This window comes from Loxodonta africana, chromosome 5, assembly GCF_030014295.1.
Source record: "Loxodonta africana isolate mLoxAfr1 chromosome 5, mLoxAfr1.hap2, whole genome shotgun sequence".
Classification (NCBI taxonomy): domain Eukaryota; kingdom Metazoa; phylum Chordata; class Mammalia; order Proboscidea; family Elephantidae; genus Loxodonta; species Loxodonta africana.
The window spans coordinates 61,738,469-61,757,308 of record NC_087346.1 but is presented as its reverse complement, the minus strand read 5'-3'; the positions used below and the strand labels follow the sequence as shown (position 1 = coordinate 61,757,308).

Below are 18,840 nucleotides of genomic sequence, written 5' to 3'. Positions count from 1 at the left end.
TCTTACTTAGACTGTAGCAATAAAAAGCCAACTGCACAGCTGCTGAGCAGGACATGTGTTCTCTGCATGTGATCCCACTAACCAAAAAAAGAGGAATAAGCTGAGCCTAGCATACCAAATCCATTCATCCCAAACACATCTGCAAGAAAAATCATCTTTTCTAGGAAGAGAAGGCAAGACTGTAACGCTAGTAGTTTCTTCGATATAGAAAGAAATACCAAGAATAAGTGTTTCCCAAAAACCTCAGCATTTCCCAAATATTTTCTTTGTCATTTTGCCTTATAATTTTATGATGTTTTTGTTACTGTGCACAAAATTTGATGTAGTCAAGTAGATCAGTCTTTGACTTAATGTCCAGAAAAGCCCTTCTCATTCCACAGTAATTGATAAACAGTTAATATTTACCTATGTTTTCTTCAAGTGCTTCTTGTGTGTTGTTTTTTACATTTGACTCTTTAATCCATTTAGAATTAATTTTGTTGTAATTTACGGACTTGTTTTTTTCCCCTAATAGTTAAATCACAGCCTTTCAAAGATACAATAAATTAGAAACTCTCAAACACCTCAAGCAGAGTAAAAATTAGCACATTGGCCAAATAAAAACGAGTTGCCGTGCAGCCTCTTCTGACTCGTGGCAACTCCACGTGTTTCAGCGTGTTCCGTGGGGTTTTCAGTGGCTGATTTTCTGGAGGTAGATCGCTAAGCCTTTCTTCCTTGGCGCCCCTGGGTGGACTTGAACTGCCAACCTTTCAGTTAGCAGCTGAGCGCTTAATTGTTTGTGCCACCCAGGCACTGCTAATACATTAGCACTAGAGTAAAATTTGATGAAATTTGTGAAGTTATATAGCTATGTGCATACCCTTTAACTGAGACTTTATAATTCTGTAAATGTACCAAAATAAATAATCACACATCTGTTTTAAGCTGTCATTACAGCATTAATTATAAAGAATAAAACAGAAATATCAAAATGTTCAAAATCAGGAGCCAGGTAAAATGACTAATTTATAATTATATGATGAAATCGTAGGCATTTGTCATATAGTAACTTGATGGAAAATATTTGATGTGAGAAAAATACTCAGAATACAGTTAGGGACAATATGTAGGATAGAAATAACTATGTATGTGAATCGCAATCATTACGTTGCACAGAAAAAGAAAAGAAATTGGACAAAAGTACACAATATTTTTCACAGTGATTATTTCTGATAGTTGGATTTTTATTATCTATCTATCTATCTATCTATCTTGTCTATCCATCTATCTAGGTATAATCTATCTATTTTCAGTTTTTACTTTTCATACTTGCCTGTCTCCTCAAATGAATTTAAGATAATTGAAGGCAGGGACTGCTTGTGTTGAACACAAATCACAACACCTGGTTTGCAGTATGTTCTCAATACTGTTTGCTAAATGTTGGTAATAAAATTAGTCCATAATTTGGACTTGTTGGCAGCAGCAGAACATACCAAGACTGCTCGAGAAAATAAACTGACAGAGTAAAAATGTGGATTCAAGGTATCAAGGAGGTCCAGCAATAATTGGCTCAGTGATTAGGGGCCAGTGACAGGACTTCTCTAACTAGAAGAAATGTTGTTGTTGTTCACGGCCATCGAATCACAACCCTTCCTGTTACTGCATCATCTTCATGATCATTGGTACGTTTGAGTGCATTGTTGAGGCCCTTGTGTCACTCCATCACATTGAGGAGTAAAATAAGAACTTGGCTTTTGGATACTCTGTACTGGAACTTAAGAGTGTGATAGGGACTTTAAAGTTCAAATGTGATGCACTCCCAGAATTTGAAAATAAGAGAAGGAGCTGCAGTTTCCTAAAATTGAAGCTACACAAAAAAGCAAAATGAAATGAATAAGCCAACCACAAAAATGAAATGAGTTAAAAATACATTGCCAGTAAGATTAGCTATTTCGCTCTTCAGTTATGTTGCAGGGTGTCTGGTGTGAAGGAAGTGTGCTTTTGGTACATAATCTTTTTTTTTTTTTTTAAATGAATGAGATAATATAAGTTTTGTCACTGAGGCAGGGTTCTAGCACTGTTCAAAGGAGAAGATGCTCTAATTGTAAATGATGTGTATATCTTTAGGCATTTTCCATAGTTGGATATAAGTGTCCTCTGAGAACATCCAAATACTTTCTGCCTAATGTTATACTGAATAAAAAATCTGCTTTTTAATGTTGTTTCTGAGTAAATCTCTTTACCAAAAGGGAAGGATTCACATAGATTACCACTGTGAGATCTTAGGACAAGTTGAGTTTTTATTATTACTTAATAGGTTGGCTGATATCTGATAAAATACAGGCCCTTATTCATCTAGTTATTTGGAATCAACCCCAGGAAATCGATCCATCCCTGAGTGAATTCATATAAATTTAACTTCTGAACCTTCCAAACCAGGACAAATTTCTGATCTCTCCAGTGGGATTTTCACCCTAAAGGAGTACGATAGCTTATTTATATTTGCTATAATCTAGTAATTTGGGTTGTTCTGGGGTTTGGCTACAGTTTTTAATTAGCTTTGACTTAGTGACAGAACAATAAATAAGAGCTTAGAAATTGGAATTGTATCACAAGATCAGAGTAGAGTGAAGAGTGAAGCTTATGGAATGCTGAGCCAGTGATCTGTTGGCATATTGCTTTTTACTGTCTTGGGTTATTAACACCACAGAGAAAAGATTTAACAAAGCTAAAATCTCTGTGATTTTCGGAAGTGAGCTTCAGCCAGAGCTTTTCCTTACCTTCTGGATCTGTACTAATGGTGTTTTGAAGTAGAAAATAGATAGTGACACAGTGGGGAAATTTTTACTCTCATGCCCCATGTGGGTGTGTAAACTGATACAGTCTCTACGTAGGGCAGTTAGGCAATGTCATTTGTCAAGAAGCTGAGCTGAGCTAAGAGGGCTGAGTTTGGCTGTCAGGTTTAAGGTAGCTGATTAAGACAACAAGCCAAAATGAAAGTAACAGGAAAGTGCCTTTAATTACTTACTGCAGTAGTATAAGCTAGGGATTAAACATGAAGAAGATGCCATATATCCCCAGGAAAGGCCCCAAGTGGGGGTCAGGTGGATCAGCACAGACTTGAGGACCTGAAAAAAAAACCTGACTCACTGACAAAAGACTCCTGCAGTTTTATGGACCCAGGGGCCAGGGGAGGCCTAAGAATGGAAAAGTATTGATTCAATGTGAGGAAAGGTGTCTTTAAGGCCCCCTTCTTCTTCCTGACAAGGAGACTTCAGCACAGGTGCCTCAGGAAGACCTCTACTGAAGGCCTCCAATAAAGAGGCTTCTTTATGGAGGTGTTTTTCTAGGCTAGGGGTACAGATATTCAAAAGAGCGTGACTGGGGAGGAGGGATGGGACTGAGTTCTTGTCTGCAACTCCCATCAAAGACTGCAATACACTGGCTGTGTACCAAGTCTGCTTGGTGAGGGCAGCTTTTCTCTTGAGGCCTGCTAGGCAAAGCCTTTGTAATTCCCTATGGTCAGGCCTGGAAAATCACACATAGATTTTTGGCCTGGAGCTAGACTCCTCATGATTCAAAATTTCAATTGCAGATATCTTATAAACTGGTGATTTCACATCTAGAAATTTATCTTATGGATAAATTTTCACATAGTATAAGATTATTTATTTCAGCTGTTTGTAACAGTAAAGGAGTGGCAGTGCAGCACAGGTTACCTATATTGTGATACAGCCATAAAATGGAATATTATGCAGCCATATAAAAGAATGAAGGACCTTATTCTATGCAAATACATGGTAATTAAAAAAAGAAAACAAGCTGAAGGATATATAAATATGTGTGTATATATATGTAATGCTATCTTATATGTGTGTATAAACGCAGGAGCTCTGGTGGTATAGTGGTTAAGAGCTATGGCTGCTAATCAAAAGGTCAGCAGTTTGAATCCACTGGGTGCTCCTTGGAAACCCTATGGGAGCAGTTCAACTCTAACCTATAGGGTCACTATGAGTCGAAATCAACTGGATGGCAACAGTTTTTTTTTTTAATGTATAAGGAGCCCTGGTGGCACAGTGGTTATGTTGCAGGTTAAGATTTCCCAGTTCAAAACTAAGTTCTGCCTCGGTTCTTGCCTCCTCCTGACCAAGAATGACCAGGTGAGGCTCAGAAGTTCCACAGGAACAAAGGTTTATTTTTATCAGTGGTAGAAGGCAGAGGCTCGCAAAGGAGAGATGCAGAGGGGCTTCTGCCTACGCTAGCCTCCAGTCTCTCCCTGAACAAAGGACCTCCCAGACTTTATAAAGGTTTTTTTCTTTTTTTTTCAGGGGGTTGGGGGGAGGCATTATCTTTACTCATGAAATGGGTGGAGATTTCCAAGAGAAGGGGAAGGAATATGAAAATGAGGTGTGCACAGCCAGAGCTCAAGATGGGCCCCTCCCAATGTCAGAATGAAGTTGGAGGCGGACACAAGGGCTGCTGTAGGGTCGAACAGGACCCACTTTGGGACGCTGTGCAAACTCTGCGGCCGGCAGAGCAGGGAACGCGAAAAACAACCCTGAGGAAGTTGCCATTTACCTGCTGGTGACAAAATGTAAGAAAAGGTTATTTACTGAGAAGAGAATACATTCTAACCAGGCATAGGAAGGGAGGGGCAGTGACGCTTGTGGGCAGGTTTCAGTTAGGAGTATTGAGCCAGAGCCTATCTACCTCAGGCAGTCTGATTCCTGTCTGTCTCCGTTAAAGAGCTTCAGTGCTAACCAAAAGTTCCACCAGCCACTCCTTGGAAACCCTTTGAGGCAATTCTCCCGTGTCCTGTGAAGTTGCTACGAGTCCGAATTCACTCGACAGCAAAGAGTTTGTTTTTTATATGTATAAAAGAATTCGTGAGTGGTGAAACAGTTAAGTGTTCAGTTGCTAACTGAAAAAGTGGCAGTTTAAACTCACCCAGAAGTATTTTGAAAGCAAGGCCTGACACACTGCTTCCTAAAGATTGCAGCCGTGAAAAACTTGTGGAGGACAGCCCTACTCTGAAGCACATGGGCTGCACATGGGGCTGCCATGAGTCAGAACTGACTTGACGTCAGCTATTCAGGTTTTTTTTTTGTTGTTGTTGTTGTTTTTTAATATGTATAATAAAAAGAAATGACTAAATACATATAGTTATATATTCCTATTATATACATAAAATATTTCGAGAGGGATGTACAATAAATTGGAAAAATCGGTAAATTGTTGGCTTTTGGAACGGGGAACTGAATGGCTGGGACTAAGGGCAGAAGAGACACTTTTTCATGGGTAAACATATTATACCTTTTGAACGTTGGACTGTGTGAATGTATTCTAGGTGTAAGTAAATAAAAATACATATGATTAAATTTGTAAAAAGTAAATACACTCTTATATCCTGGATTTTTTTTCCAAACAAATCTAATGATGTTCAAAGTTAGAAGTGTCATAATCTGAGTTCCAAAGAAAAAATAGAAAATAATTTAATAAATGATTTTGCTATCACATAAAGTACTGTGGACTCTCCAGCGAAGAGTAGAATAATATCATGGATATCCGTTCTACTTACGTCAGCCAATTCTAAATTTTAGGTTCTGTAACTTGTAATATCTCAACGACTGTGCTTATTCCTATGTTAGAAAGGACTCTTGATTCTTAAACATACTGTCTTGTGAAAATTATTGGCTAATGTACAACTGGATCCAGAATGTCATATATATTCTCTGAACCCGGATTCTTTCTTTTCATTCCTTCTGTTGAATTTGTTTCTGGGTATTTTTCCATACACTGATTCAAACATAATCGCATTCTTATGGTAGAAGCATTTGCTGAATGAGAGGATAGAGGATCTCTTCCTGAAAATCTAACAAAATTCTCGGACTTGAGCTTCATTTAAATAGTTTGGCTCTTGTACCTTTTTATGCCTGGTGGGAGAGGTTGGCCAGTCTTTGATTATTTACCCACACTATTTCAAGCAAAATAAAAATTTTGTTAACATAGAAAAGGGGATTGGATTCTGGGAAAGCAAAATAGTATATGCCAGTGACAAGAAGATACCACAAAGGAAAAAAAAAAAACTTACATTTTCATTTGAGAATATAGAACAAGTAATGGATAAGGGAGTATGCTAGGTCACAATACAAAGAGTAGTCCTGATTTCGAGGATGAATTCAGTTTACTCGTGCTCTCATTTCAGTTTACTGCTAAAACATCAAACAACCTGGACATAGACTATCCACCACTTAAGAATAGAAGTGATTAGAATTAGCTTCCAAAGGCTAATCTTATTCTTCACAGTAGAATGCCTGATATTTAGTGGCCATTGCCCTGGATCAAAGGATCCCAATTCTGTTGGGTCATTGTCATCTGTAGCATATACTTGGTTAAGAACACACATTAGTCTGCCCATTAATAAATAAAAAATGTCTTTCTGTGCCACAACTAGATACTTTTTATTCCTTTTGGTACTAAGTTCTTGGGCCAACAACAAGTCTAAACATGGCTTACCAGTGGGGCAAATCATAACAAAGCTTACAGTGTCAAGGTAGAGAAGTCTAATATGTTCAATCAATATCTGTTGAAAGGCTGAATGAATAAATGACTGAATTTTCACTGAAAAAATGACATGTCTAAAAAAGGAAAACATTTTCAGGAGAAATGGAAATCCGAATAATTCTATGTACATTACCAGTAATAGTTCCATTGATTATTAAGCCAGCACTATAACGTAAATGTACATATTTTCTATATAAATTTAGGAAAATAGAGTTAGAGCGAACATATTTAGGTGACCATTTAAACTTATTAAACCTAGCAAATCACTTTATAAATTTACCCAATGCCTTCAAAATTTAAAATATTTCACTTATACTCAAATCTGTTTATGTACCCAGCATATTTGAGCCACATCGATCCTGTTTCACTTCAAGAAATCTTTATAAATAAGTTTTAATCCCATAGGGCAGATCTATTAATTATGCTTTCAGGGGAGGTATAATTAATGGATCTGTCCTATAGAATTATGGCACTCAGTAAATATTAGTAATGCAAATTCACTCTACCAAGCACCTCAAGCATACTCAAATAAATAGATCATTTTATATGGCTGAAGTTTTCTTTCAGCCTTCCTTTATGGGACATGAAAGCACGCAAAGCAATTTAACATCAGTTTTTAGTGAGATCTTCAAAGATTAAAGTTTCCTGGGTAGAGAGGTTACACATCCCATTAAAATAGTCTGTCAAAATTTATCTTAATGAAAGTGGTAAAAGCCCTGATCAAAGCTGAGAAGCAATGAGTATAATGACAGTCATGTATTAGAATCTTGAAAAGGCAGGTTTTATTGCTGATAAAGAATATTTTTAAATATACTTTATTTTATAATTGTTTAGGTTTACAGAAGAGATGGGAAGAGAGTAAAGTTAATTCCCATATACCCCTCATCCATTTTCGCCTATGGTTAACATCTTCACCTCACTAGGGTGTATTTGTCACTACTAGGAAACCAACATTGGTACATTGTCGTTGCTGTTGTTAGGTGCTATCGAGTTGGTTCCGACTCAGCAACCATTGTTGTTGTTGTTGTTAGGTGCTATCGAGTTGGTTCCGACACAGCAACCCCGTGTGCAGCAGAACGAAACACTTCCCGGTCCTGCACCATCCTCATGATCATTGTTATGTTTGAGCCTATTGTTGTAGCCACTGTGTTAATCCATCTCATTGAGGGTCTTCCACTTTTTCGATGACCCTGTACCAAGCATGATGTCCTTCTCTGGGGACTGGTCCCTCCTTATAACATGTCCAAAGTACTTGAGACAAAATGTCACCATCCTTGCTTCTAGGAGTGTTCTGGCTGTACTTCTTCCAAGACAGATACGTTTGTTCTTCTGGCAGTTGGTGGTATATTCAGTATTCTTCACCAACACCGTAATTCAAACACATCGGTTCCTCTTTGGTCTTCCTTATATGTTGTCCAGCTTTTCCATGCGTATGAGGTAATTGAAAATACCATGGATTAGATCTGGTGCACCTTAGTCCCCTGGGTGCCATCTTTGCTGTCACACTGGTACATTACTATTAATTAAACTCAACAATGTATTCAGATTTCACCAGTTTTCCCTAATGTCCTTTTTTCTATTCCAGAGTCCCATCAAGCATACCGCATTATATTTAGTCACGATGTCTCCCTAGCCTATTCTGACCTTATCCTTGATGACCTTGACAGATCAGGTTTTTGCAGACTATCCCTGGATGTTGGGTGTGTGGGGTGCGATTAAATTCTCTCTCTTAAAGAGGGCAATTACCTTTATAAATTGAGCTTCTTTGGTAAAGATTTGTCTCTTTTCCTCTATTTATTTATTCAAATGATTAAATAGATTTCATTTATTTATTCAATCATTCATGTCAGTATGGACTCATGGATATTTGTTTTATATGTACTTTATGTTTAATCCAATAATATGTTATTTATGTTGTTGCTCAAATTGTTCCAGCTTTGGCCATTAGGAACTCTTTCATGTTGACTCCTTTGTCCTTTTGGCCTGTACCCATCCTTTTTTATTTTTAGTTTTTGGGGTGGCCACTTTTTCTCTTTCTAGAACTACAAGATGCTCTGGACACATCCTGTACATTCACTACCCCGTCCCTAGAATCAGTCAAAGAGCCCTGATTTCTTTCATCAGAAAATGGTATTAGAAACCAAGATCTGGGCACTAGTTGTTAATAAAGAATATTTTGATCTAATAAAACTAACATGTTTTCCTCGGTAACAAAGAGAAAATGAAATCTGGGCTCATATAACAAAATACTTCAAATACATGTAAAAATATCTCATTTTCTTGGGTAAAAAATAACTGCCCAATTTATACATTTATTAAGAACATTTAAAAATGAAACTTGAATTTTAAATTCTATGCTGTTATTATACACAGAGACCTAATGAATTTCCAAATGGCCTACTGTTAATATTTTATCCAAAAGGATAAACAAATTGGAATGACACCTAAATTACAGATCACTGAAAAGCAAATGGGAAACAAAGTAAACTAAAAACAAAGATAGTTTTATTCTATTTTTTGCCTTGTATTTCTCAACTTGATAATTAAGTGTAGTTTATCACACGTTGTCGTGTAAGATTGGTTTTTGAAAATATTTATCTCAAGATTTCCAAAGAGCAGTAGAATTAAATTGTCACACTATAAGATGGATTTGAAAGTTAAAGCTAGAGCAAGATTTTCTCTAAGAATGACATTCTAAGAATTGATGTTACACGATGCAAATTTTGAAGTCTGCTTTCAACAGTCCTTAGAATGACACACTGATTCCTGGGAAGCGTGGGAGGCCTCAACCCTAAAAGTTTACAGTGAAGCTTAATATTGAGCTTATCTTTTTATAGGTGTTGAAAAACCTTCATATTCTGCAAGAATATGGGTCAGAAATCTAAATTTTTACAACTCAATACCATTTCTGTCTGCTGAATATATTATTTTTAAGAGCATGATACTTCAATAAACTGCAGGCTATCAGAACTTCAGGAAAATATCAGATAATTAAACTACTTATGAATTATTGTGACGTACTCAAGTTCCCATGAGGTATCTAATATTAAGAAAAACAGCTCAAAAGTCTTGAGCTCTGTTTCTTCCTTGTGTAAATGAGTAATAGAATACTTTTTATCCTTATATAAACATTTCCTGGCTTTGATTAAATAAATGGACCAGAAGCTCTTGATACATTCAGAAATTAAAGTCAGTAACTAACTCACATTAATTATCTGGTGCATCATGAGATTTGATTTAAAAAAATACAGGATATAAGAGTGTATTTACTATTTACAAATTTAATCACATGTATTTTTATTTACTTACACTAGATAAATTCACAGTCTAAAATTCAAAAGGTATAACATGTTTACCCATGAAAAATGAATATTTCTGCATTTTATAACTGAATATTAATGGTAGATACAACTTTCATGGAAACCCTGGTGGTGCAGTGGTTAAGAGCTATGGCTGCTAACCAAAAGGTCAGTGGGTTGAATACACTGGGTGTTTCTTGGATACCCTATGGGGAAGCTCTACTCTGTCCTATAAGGTCGCTATGAGTCAGAATCAACGTGACAGTAACTGGTAACTAGTAATGACTTTCATAATGAAAACAACGTATATGATGATTTAAAACTCTATAAAAGAAACAAATATAACACACATTTCAAAATCAGCCTGAAAGCTCAAAATAGAAACATAGTGAATTATTACATAGTTTTACTTTGAATAAAAAGATAAATTAAACAAAGAATACTAAATGTCATTCTAACATAAGAGATCATTTCATTTACTGGAATGCACTTGAAACATACATTGAAAGATGATAATTTGACTACTTTTCCAGAAAAATATTTATTTCTAAATCAGAAAGTATTTATTATATACAAATAATTAGAATTTTTCCACATTTATATTTCATTTATTTATTTGATTTTTATTTTGGTAAGAAGCTTTAATTTCTAAATTAGTAATAAAAATGATTACAGAAGTGTATTTCTTTAACTCAATTTTTTTTTTTTTTTTGCAGAGTTCAGAGATGAGCCCAGCAAGTAGCACTGCTTCACTTCCTGTTAGTCCTCTTGCTGAAGAGCCTTTGCCTTTCAAGGTAAAACATTGAACAAATAAAAAATGTTTTAAATGTTTTTAGTATAGTTACATCACAATGGTTAATTTACATTTTTAAAATAGTTTATGCATAAATGATGTAAACTGTTTTAATATTTAAAGTTCTCATTTCAAATACTGATTTTTTTTTCTCTGTTTTTATTTTGGTTGCTAAATAATGATAAAGGTTTGCAACACAAATTAATATTTTCTGGTACACATTGTCTTACATTTAAGAGACAGACATTTATTGTAATAGTTTGATGTCAAATGAGTTAGAGGTTTAAAATCTTTTATCTTTATTAATTTAAGTAGTAAGTTTAGAAAGAATTTTCAAGGCTTCAGTCTTCATCTAAAGGTTAAATTCTCATTAGCAATTCTAGGTCATCAATCATTACTTACATAATATTTACAAAATAATTATCTAAACTAAAGAATAGAATCCTTCCTCAAACACATTATGACTAGTAGATTTCTTTACTTTGGGAGGCTATATATGTTATAAATATGAAGGTCTTCCGATTTTGTCATTTAAGATTATGTGGTTCCCTTTAAGCTAAAGTTTATAGATTAGCTATTTTAAACATATACCATGAGTGTTTGGATTTTGTTAAGATTATTGTAACTAAAAGCATTCCTTAAGATCATGGAAAATAAAATGTAATATTAATTTACTTATGTGCAGTGATTTCAGTATAGTTCGGTGTAAACATGGGTTGGCACTTTTTGGGTTCATTGTATTTTCATGATTTTTGTATCTTATAGAGTTGTGAGTTTTTTTTTCTTTTTTTCCTCTTTTTCTTTCTCATATGAGGGCTATGACTTACTCAACTTCATATTGCTTACACATAGTACAGTGGATGGCCTGGATTTCCATCCACTCAATATTTTCTGTATTGTTGAAATGAAATTACAGGAGGCTATGAATTCCATTGAGGGTCATCAGTTTTCTAATCATGGATGTTTCTTTGCTTAATGATAGTCAATTGTTAAGAGCTCACTTCTATAGCAGAGAATTTTTAAATACCTAACACTCTTCTAATTTCATTACTTATTGAGAAATATTTCCTTTATTATTCAACAGCAAAAGGAGAAAATAAAAGTAATATTTCAAAGTTGAGTGCTACTCGATATTTCCATCCTATAGTGCATGGGACAAAATTTACAAAAATATCATGTTGTTAACAAGACTTTTGTTGAATTTTCAAGGCTTCATTAGAAACAATTCTTGTTTTACTATGTTGATAACGAATATGTTCCTTGAAAATTAACGTATTTTTTAAGAGAGCTAAAAGAAAAGGTTAGATACATTGCAGAATCTGCTGATGTAAAACTAATACGTATATAATTATTTTAGCTGATTTCTCTGACGGGTTCAAAAAGATCAATATCATTTCTGTGTAAATGTGTATAAGTGGTTTTACAAGCAATTAAAATTTCAAGTGCTTCTTATATGTCCTTTTTTGTGTGTGTTATACATAATATTGGCTTTTGATGGCCAATATAGCTATAGTACTTTTATTTTACCCTTTGTGAAAAGGAATGTGTGTGTGTGTGTATACATATATATATATACACACATACTTTTTTCCCAGAAATTAAAATATCCCACTAGTATTTCAAAGTATGGAAAATCGGTTTTTGATATTATGAACTAGAACTCCTGCATTTGCTTCTTTTATTTTTCATTCATAAGTTGTCCTTGTGCAAATGAGTAATAGAATACTTTTTGTCTGTATGTAAACATAAAATATATGGAAAACATTTTGATACCCTTAGCAGTATTGTTGTTGTTAAGTGCGGTCAAGTCACTTCGACTCACAGCAACTCTGTGTACAACAGAACTAAACACTGCCCGGTCCTACACCATCCTCACAATCATTGTTATGCTGGAGCCCATTGTTGTGGCCACTGTTTCAATCCATCTCGTTGAGAGTCTTCTTTTTTGCTGACTCTTTACTTTACCAAGCGTGATGTCCTTCTCCAGGGACTGATCCCTCCTGGTAACATGTCCAAAGTATGTGAGACAAATTCTCGCCATCCTTGCTTCTAAGGAGCATTTTGGCTGTACTTCTTCCAAGACAGATTTGTTCATTCTTTTGGCAGTCCGTGGTATATACAATATTCTTTGTCAACACCATAGTTCAAAGGCGTCAGTTCTTCTGGCTGCCTTATTCATTGTCCACCTTTTGCATGCATATGAGGTGACTGAAAACACTATAGCTTGGTTCAGGCACACCTTAGTCTTCAAGGTGACATCTTTGCTTTTTAACACTTAAAAAGGTCTTTGGTAGCAGATTTGCTCAATGGAATGCATCCTTTGATTTCCTGACTGCTGTTTCCATGGATGTTGACTGTGGATCCAACTAAAATGAAATCCTTGGCAACTTCAGTCTTTTCTCCATTTATCATGATGTCGGAATCAACTCGATGGCAACAGCTTTTTGCCTTAGCAAACATGTTGATAAGTATTTAACACATAGCAGACATTTAATTTTTCTTATAACTATACTCTGAAAAAAACACTGATGTTGTAATATGTCTAAAACTCTGTTAAAAATTATGGTATTTGATCAACGTGGTAACAAGAAAAAAATCACTTTTTTCCTCTCATTCCCCCCACCCCACCCCATGAATGGGGCATGGCCTTCAAATTAGAATAAGATTAATCTTCTTTAGCCCCTTTGTTTTCCTTTATAGGACATTATAAATGCCCCTGGGTGGCATAAATGGTTAAGTGCTCGACCACTAGCGAAAAGGTTGGTGGTTCGAACTTACCCAGAGGTGCCTCAGAAGACAGCCCTCGTGATCTGCTTCCAAGAGGTAGCAGTCTTGAAAATCGTATGGGCCACAGTTCTACTCTGATACACATGAGGTCACCGTGAGTCAGAATTGACTTGAGGTCAACTAAAAACAATATCCACCCAATTAAGATGAAAGCAAGATATAGGAAATTATGATTCAAGCACCCAGTCTCATCACCATTCTTTCTAATAATAGTAGAGCAAAGCCTCTGAAAGATAAGCATTTTGTTGGTTTTTAATTTTCACTTTCCTCCAGAAGTAATTAGGTTGCTGAAAATGAGGCCTTCTCTCCCTTCTCTCCCTTTTCTTGGCATGTTGTGGAAGTACTCATATAACAGTTGGAGGAAAATATCTTGTTTTGGTTCAAGTTTCTATCAAACTGAATGCTTTCCTTTAAATGCTTTCTTCAGAAGGGCATTCAGACTAAATTGATATTAATCATAGCATTTGAAATAAAGACAATATATATATTTTAAAATATATACTTAATAATTTCCTGAACTATCTATGCCTTTATTCTCAACTCAAATTTTAGATGAGAAATTAATTATTTATAAAATTGTACCATAGTAATATCCTTTATGTTAAATGTGGAAGAAAACTGGGTAGGATCCTGGGGCACCCCAAGAAATTTACCAAGGAATTAAGATAAGTAGGTTAAACTTCAGGTTTACATATGCTAAAGGTGACATTTAAATCTTTTTTGGGACCAAACACTCCTCTCCCCCTCCTGCCCCCACCAATAGGGTAGTGTTTTTCAACTTTTTTAGTATTGGAGCCTGCTCTTCAATTCAATTTTTAAGTATTTAAAAACAGATCTGTCCTGGAACATAATCCAAGACACACATACTTCCTTACTCCTGCATTCCTGTCACAGAATAGTTCATTCCCTGCTAAACTTCTTGAGTTTACTGTTTTAAAAACATGGCTGTATCATTTTGTTTAACTTATTTGGTGTTTCAAAAATGAGACTTTTCCCACAAAAATCCATCCAAGCTTTTCTTAAGCAACTGGAAAATCTGGAACTTTGTGCTTTTTATTTCTAAATAGGACCAATTGACTAAAGATGAGTAGGGTTTCTCCATTTAGACAGGTGACTGTGAACTTTAAAGAACCACAGTCCTCACCGTTCCACATTGTATTCATGCCTGGCAATGAAAGCAGTTAAGTTTGATCCCTGCATAGAAGATTGTGTGATGTTAATTCACAATTCCTCACATATAATACAATTAATAAACTCACGGAATTTTAAGTCAGTCTCTTCGTTCTAAGAAATTTACAGGATTCCAAGCTTTCATAATTTTTTCATAATTGTTATGGACATATATTTGGAAATAAAAGGCAAATGTATAGCCTATTTTTTTTTTTTTAACAGATTATTCAGCATTACATAAACTACACATGTGGTCTGAAACATCCCACCATTCCGATTGGGACAAAGGATAACCAATTTTCACATAGGTGGAAACAATATTTCATTAAATGACCATAATAGAATCATAAAAGTTCAAGATCATTCGGGCTGAGAATTCTGAGAAAAAAATGTAACAGAATACTTAATAATAGTTAAGGTAAAATTTTATGATTTTCTTTAGGAAATGCTAATCAAAATTGACATTGTCAATTTTGTTATACCCATTCTACCCATTTCTACCTTTCCCTCTGCAGTTATCCCTGGCTTCTGTCAACCATTTAATCTTTTTTTTTAATATAGACTGCTGCCTCTTTCCCTGTGTAAGGCTTAGTCAGATAATCTGTCTACACCAAATATGCATCGGGACCATTAAATATCACTGTTTTTTAGTGTATGACTCCTTCAATTCATGTGTATATACACAGCTATTTTACAACATACACATTTTTCAACACCCATGCCTGGAACTAACATTCCTGAAGCTAAAGCTGGCTCTGTGGTCCTGACCTTTCCATAATAGTGCACTTTCTCATAGGTCATATTCTGTTTGCCCATCATATCCATCACACTTTTTAAAATTCACTGGTACTTCAATGAAGCATGATGGCTAGGATTTAGTCACTTTTCCTCCAAAAAAGCATCTTTTCTTTTATTAGCTATATCATGAAAGGGTGTTTGTTATCCAATATCATCACCTTCTGTTATTATGCTGCTGTTGTTAGTTGACCTCGAATTCATTCCGACTCATGGCAACCCCATGTGTGCAGGGTAGAACTGCTCCATAATGTTTTCGAGGAAGCAGATCTCCAGGCCTGTTTTCCTAGGCATCTATGGGTGGATTCAAAGCATCAACCCTTTGGCTAGTAGTCAAGTGCTTAAAGGTTTTTGCCTTCCAGGAACTCCTCTATTATAATTAAAAAAAAAAAGTTGCCATCATGCCAATTTCAACTCATAAGGACCCTAAGGACAGAGTAGAGCTGCCTCATAAGGTTTCTAAGGATCGGGTAGTGGATTTGAACTGCTGACCTTTTGGTTAGCAAATAATAAAAAAAACCATTGCCATCAAGTTGATTCCGACTCATAGCGACCCTGTGGTTCAGAGTAGAACTGCCCCATAGAGTTTCCAGGAGCGCCTGGTGGATTCAAATGATGACCTTTGGTTTGCAGCTGTAGCTCTTAACCACTAGGCCACTAAAACCAAACCAAACCAAACCAAACCCATTGCCATTGAGTAGATTCCGACTCATAGCAACCCTATAGGACAGAGTAGAATTGCCCCATAGAATTACTACGCCTAGAAGTCCTAAATTCAAATGACCTTATAGCAGATATGAATCTAAATCCATAAACAAATGCTCAAGGATATTTTCTTTAACCAATTATTGACTTTGAGGCCTCAGTTCAACTGGAAAGAATTTTTTTTTTCTTTTGACTCTACTTCAAAAGTGCAAAAAGTACTGGAAGAATACCCTCCATTCACCAATTGTCCGTCCAAACTAAAAAACAACTCATTACCTTTACTGGAGTATTGACTGCTACTTGCTGCTTCCTTGTGATATTTGAGTTCCAGGAATGTCTAAATGAGTTTGAGTGTCCCAGCGCTTAGAATACACAGTAGAGCCAACTTCTCAGAGATCCAATCATCTTCCCCAGAAAACAGACAGAGAGTGGTGTTAAGCTCTTCCTTAGGTCTCCACTGTTTGTGAAACTAAAGATTCTCTGAGCTGTTTCCCTAATCTTCAGAAATTACCTTTTAGTCTAGACTAGAGAAACTTTGGAAACCCTAGCGGCTTAGTGGTTAAGAGTTTGGCTGCTAACCCAAATGCTGACAGTTCAAATCTACCAGGTGCTCCTTGGAAACCCTGTGGGGCAGTTCTACCCTGTCCTATAGGATCGCTATGAGTTGGAATTGACTCGATGGCAAAAAATTTGGATTTGTTCTGAATAGAGAAGCTTTATCTTTTCAAGTTTCCTTTGGAGATTTTCTCTCTTTCCTTAAACCAGCCAAGACACTAGAAAAATTTACTTAATGTTCTTTTTAAAATGGAAGTGAGGGAATGAATTTTCTGAAACATCTAAAAATTCTTCTGCCCTAATACGAACCTCACTTTAAGAAGCACAGGGGCACCTTGTTTCAACAAGAGGCTAACAGGAGGAAATTGAGTGAGATAAATTAATGTTTCAAAAAATTTATCCTGTCACAAAATACTGGAATATTAGGGGGAAAAATGATGCTTAAATACACTTAGCCATAGATAACTGAACTCAGGATTTAGTAACGTGGTAACAGTTCATGTGATTTTTATATAGTTTGCCACCAACTATGTAAAATAAATAGTGCACAGAAAATATACAACTATCAGCCATCAACTCTGTGGATAAGTCATAGTCATACTTTTTTTTAACCCTCTCTTTATTATATTGACCACTTCTGTTTTAAGAACCATATTTATTTTTAACAAATCAGAGAAGAGAAAAAGAGTTGGGAACATAGAGGCAACATTGGCTAGTTAGAAGACTATATGGGACTGAATCCCAGCTCTGCCACTTACTGGCTGTGCGACCTTGAACCAGTTACTATGTGTCTCAATTTCTCCATCTATAAAATGGGAACAACATAACCTCTTCCTCAACGGGTTCTTGCAATGTTAAACAACTTAATAAATGGAAAGTGCTTGGTGGCGTTAGTGGTATTTGCTGTCCAGTCAATTAAGTAATACATATGCTAATATTTTTTATATAAGAGAGATCTCCAAGTTTAAATCAAGTAAGTCCTATATGTTGTAAATAATAACGTGAAACAGAAATGTTATTACTCAGCCCCTTGTACTTTATATTCAAATGTGAGCATAGAAACATATTTTAAACATGAATCCCTTACTGCAATGAATGTTAATGTTCGATATTCATTCCTACAAATCATGCTATTCATTTTATACCCTCGAGTATTCACTTGAGCTCTAATATCAGATTCATCTTATGAAGATAATTAATGGAAATGTTCGTTAATTTTGAGGAAGAAGAAGCAAATATAAGGAATTTGTCTTAAGGGTAAACCAGTAAATAAAATATTGCAGAAACAAAAATATAACAGTGTCTGTCACAATAAGAACATATAGTATCTTTTCATCAGAAATACACCATAGTAAAATTCCCCTAACCTCCATAGTAAGGTAATCTGGTAACCTCCTAAATGTGCAGCTTCCACTGAAAGGCTATTTTTCAACCACATTAGAATACTTGGAAAAACCTATTGTGGGGCGGGGGGGGGGCAGGAAACTTGCTATTTCACTATTTTATATAACATCAGTGTACTAAGTAGTGTCAGATTATCTTGTCTGACAATACCATAACGGAAAAGAGCGTATTTGGAGACTCCAGGAGGGAAGGTCCGAATCGTAACATGGCTTCCACCACGTCATCTGTTGTGTATCCTTCCTAGATTCTTCATGTGTGTGTTTACTGTTGCTTTTCATTTAGTGAATTTAATGTTCTCTCTATTATTGGAAATCCCTTTTTGGAAATCCTGGAAAGAGCCCACTATGGTATAGTTTTTCACTTCTGGCCATTTATTTATTAATCCATTTATTCAAACATTCGATTTGTTGATTCAATGGCAATTTATCAAGTACCGGAGCCCTGGTGGCACAATGATTAAGAGCTCAGCTCCTAACCCAAAGGTCAGCAGTTTGAATACACCAGCTGTTCCTTGGAAACCCTATGGGGCAGCTCTACCCTGCCCTGTAGGATCACTATGAGTCAGAGTTGACTCCACAGCAACGGTTTTGGTTTTTATCAGGTGCATAGAATACCCCAGGCGCTGATGCTTCAGTGTTAACAGCACAGACTAAATACCTACGTTTATAGTGTTGGATTCTAGTGAAGACAATAAACAAATCTATAACTTGTCAGGTAGGGGTGATACACATTATGAAGAAAAATAAAACTGGAAGGGGAGGTTAGAAGATGATACTGGAGTGTGTTGCT

The 18,840-nt window shown here is 35.7% G+C and overlaps 1 protein-coding gene across 4 annotated transcripts in view; it reads left to right on the top strand.

The window, feature by feature from the left end:
• Positions 1 to 18,840, top strand: part of CCSER1 (coiled-coil serine rich protein 1) — an 845,607-nt gene that overhangs the window by 587,773 nt on the left and 238,994 nt on the right. For all 4 annotated transcript variants that reach the window (XM_064285541.1, XM_023553241.2, XM_023553242.2 and 1 more), the window contains one exon: positions 10,559 to 10,636. In XM_064285541.1, the coding sequence (XP_064141611.1) occupies positions 10,559 to 10,636 (78 nt within the window). The remainder of the gene's footprint in view (positions 1 to 10,558; positions 10,637 to 18,840) is intronic.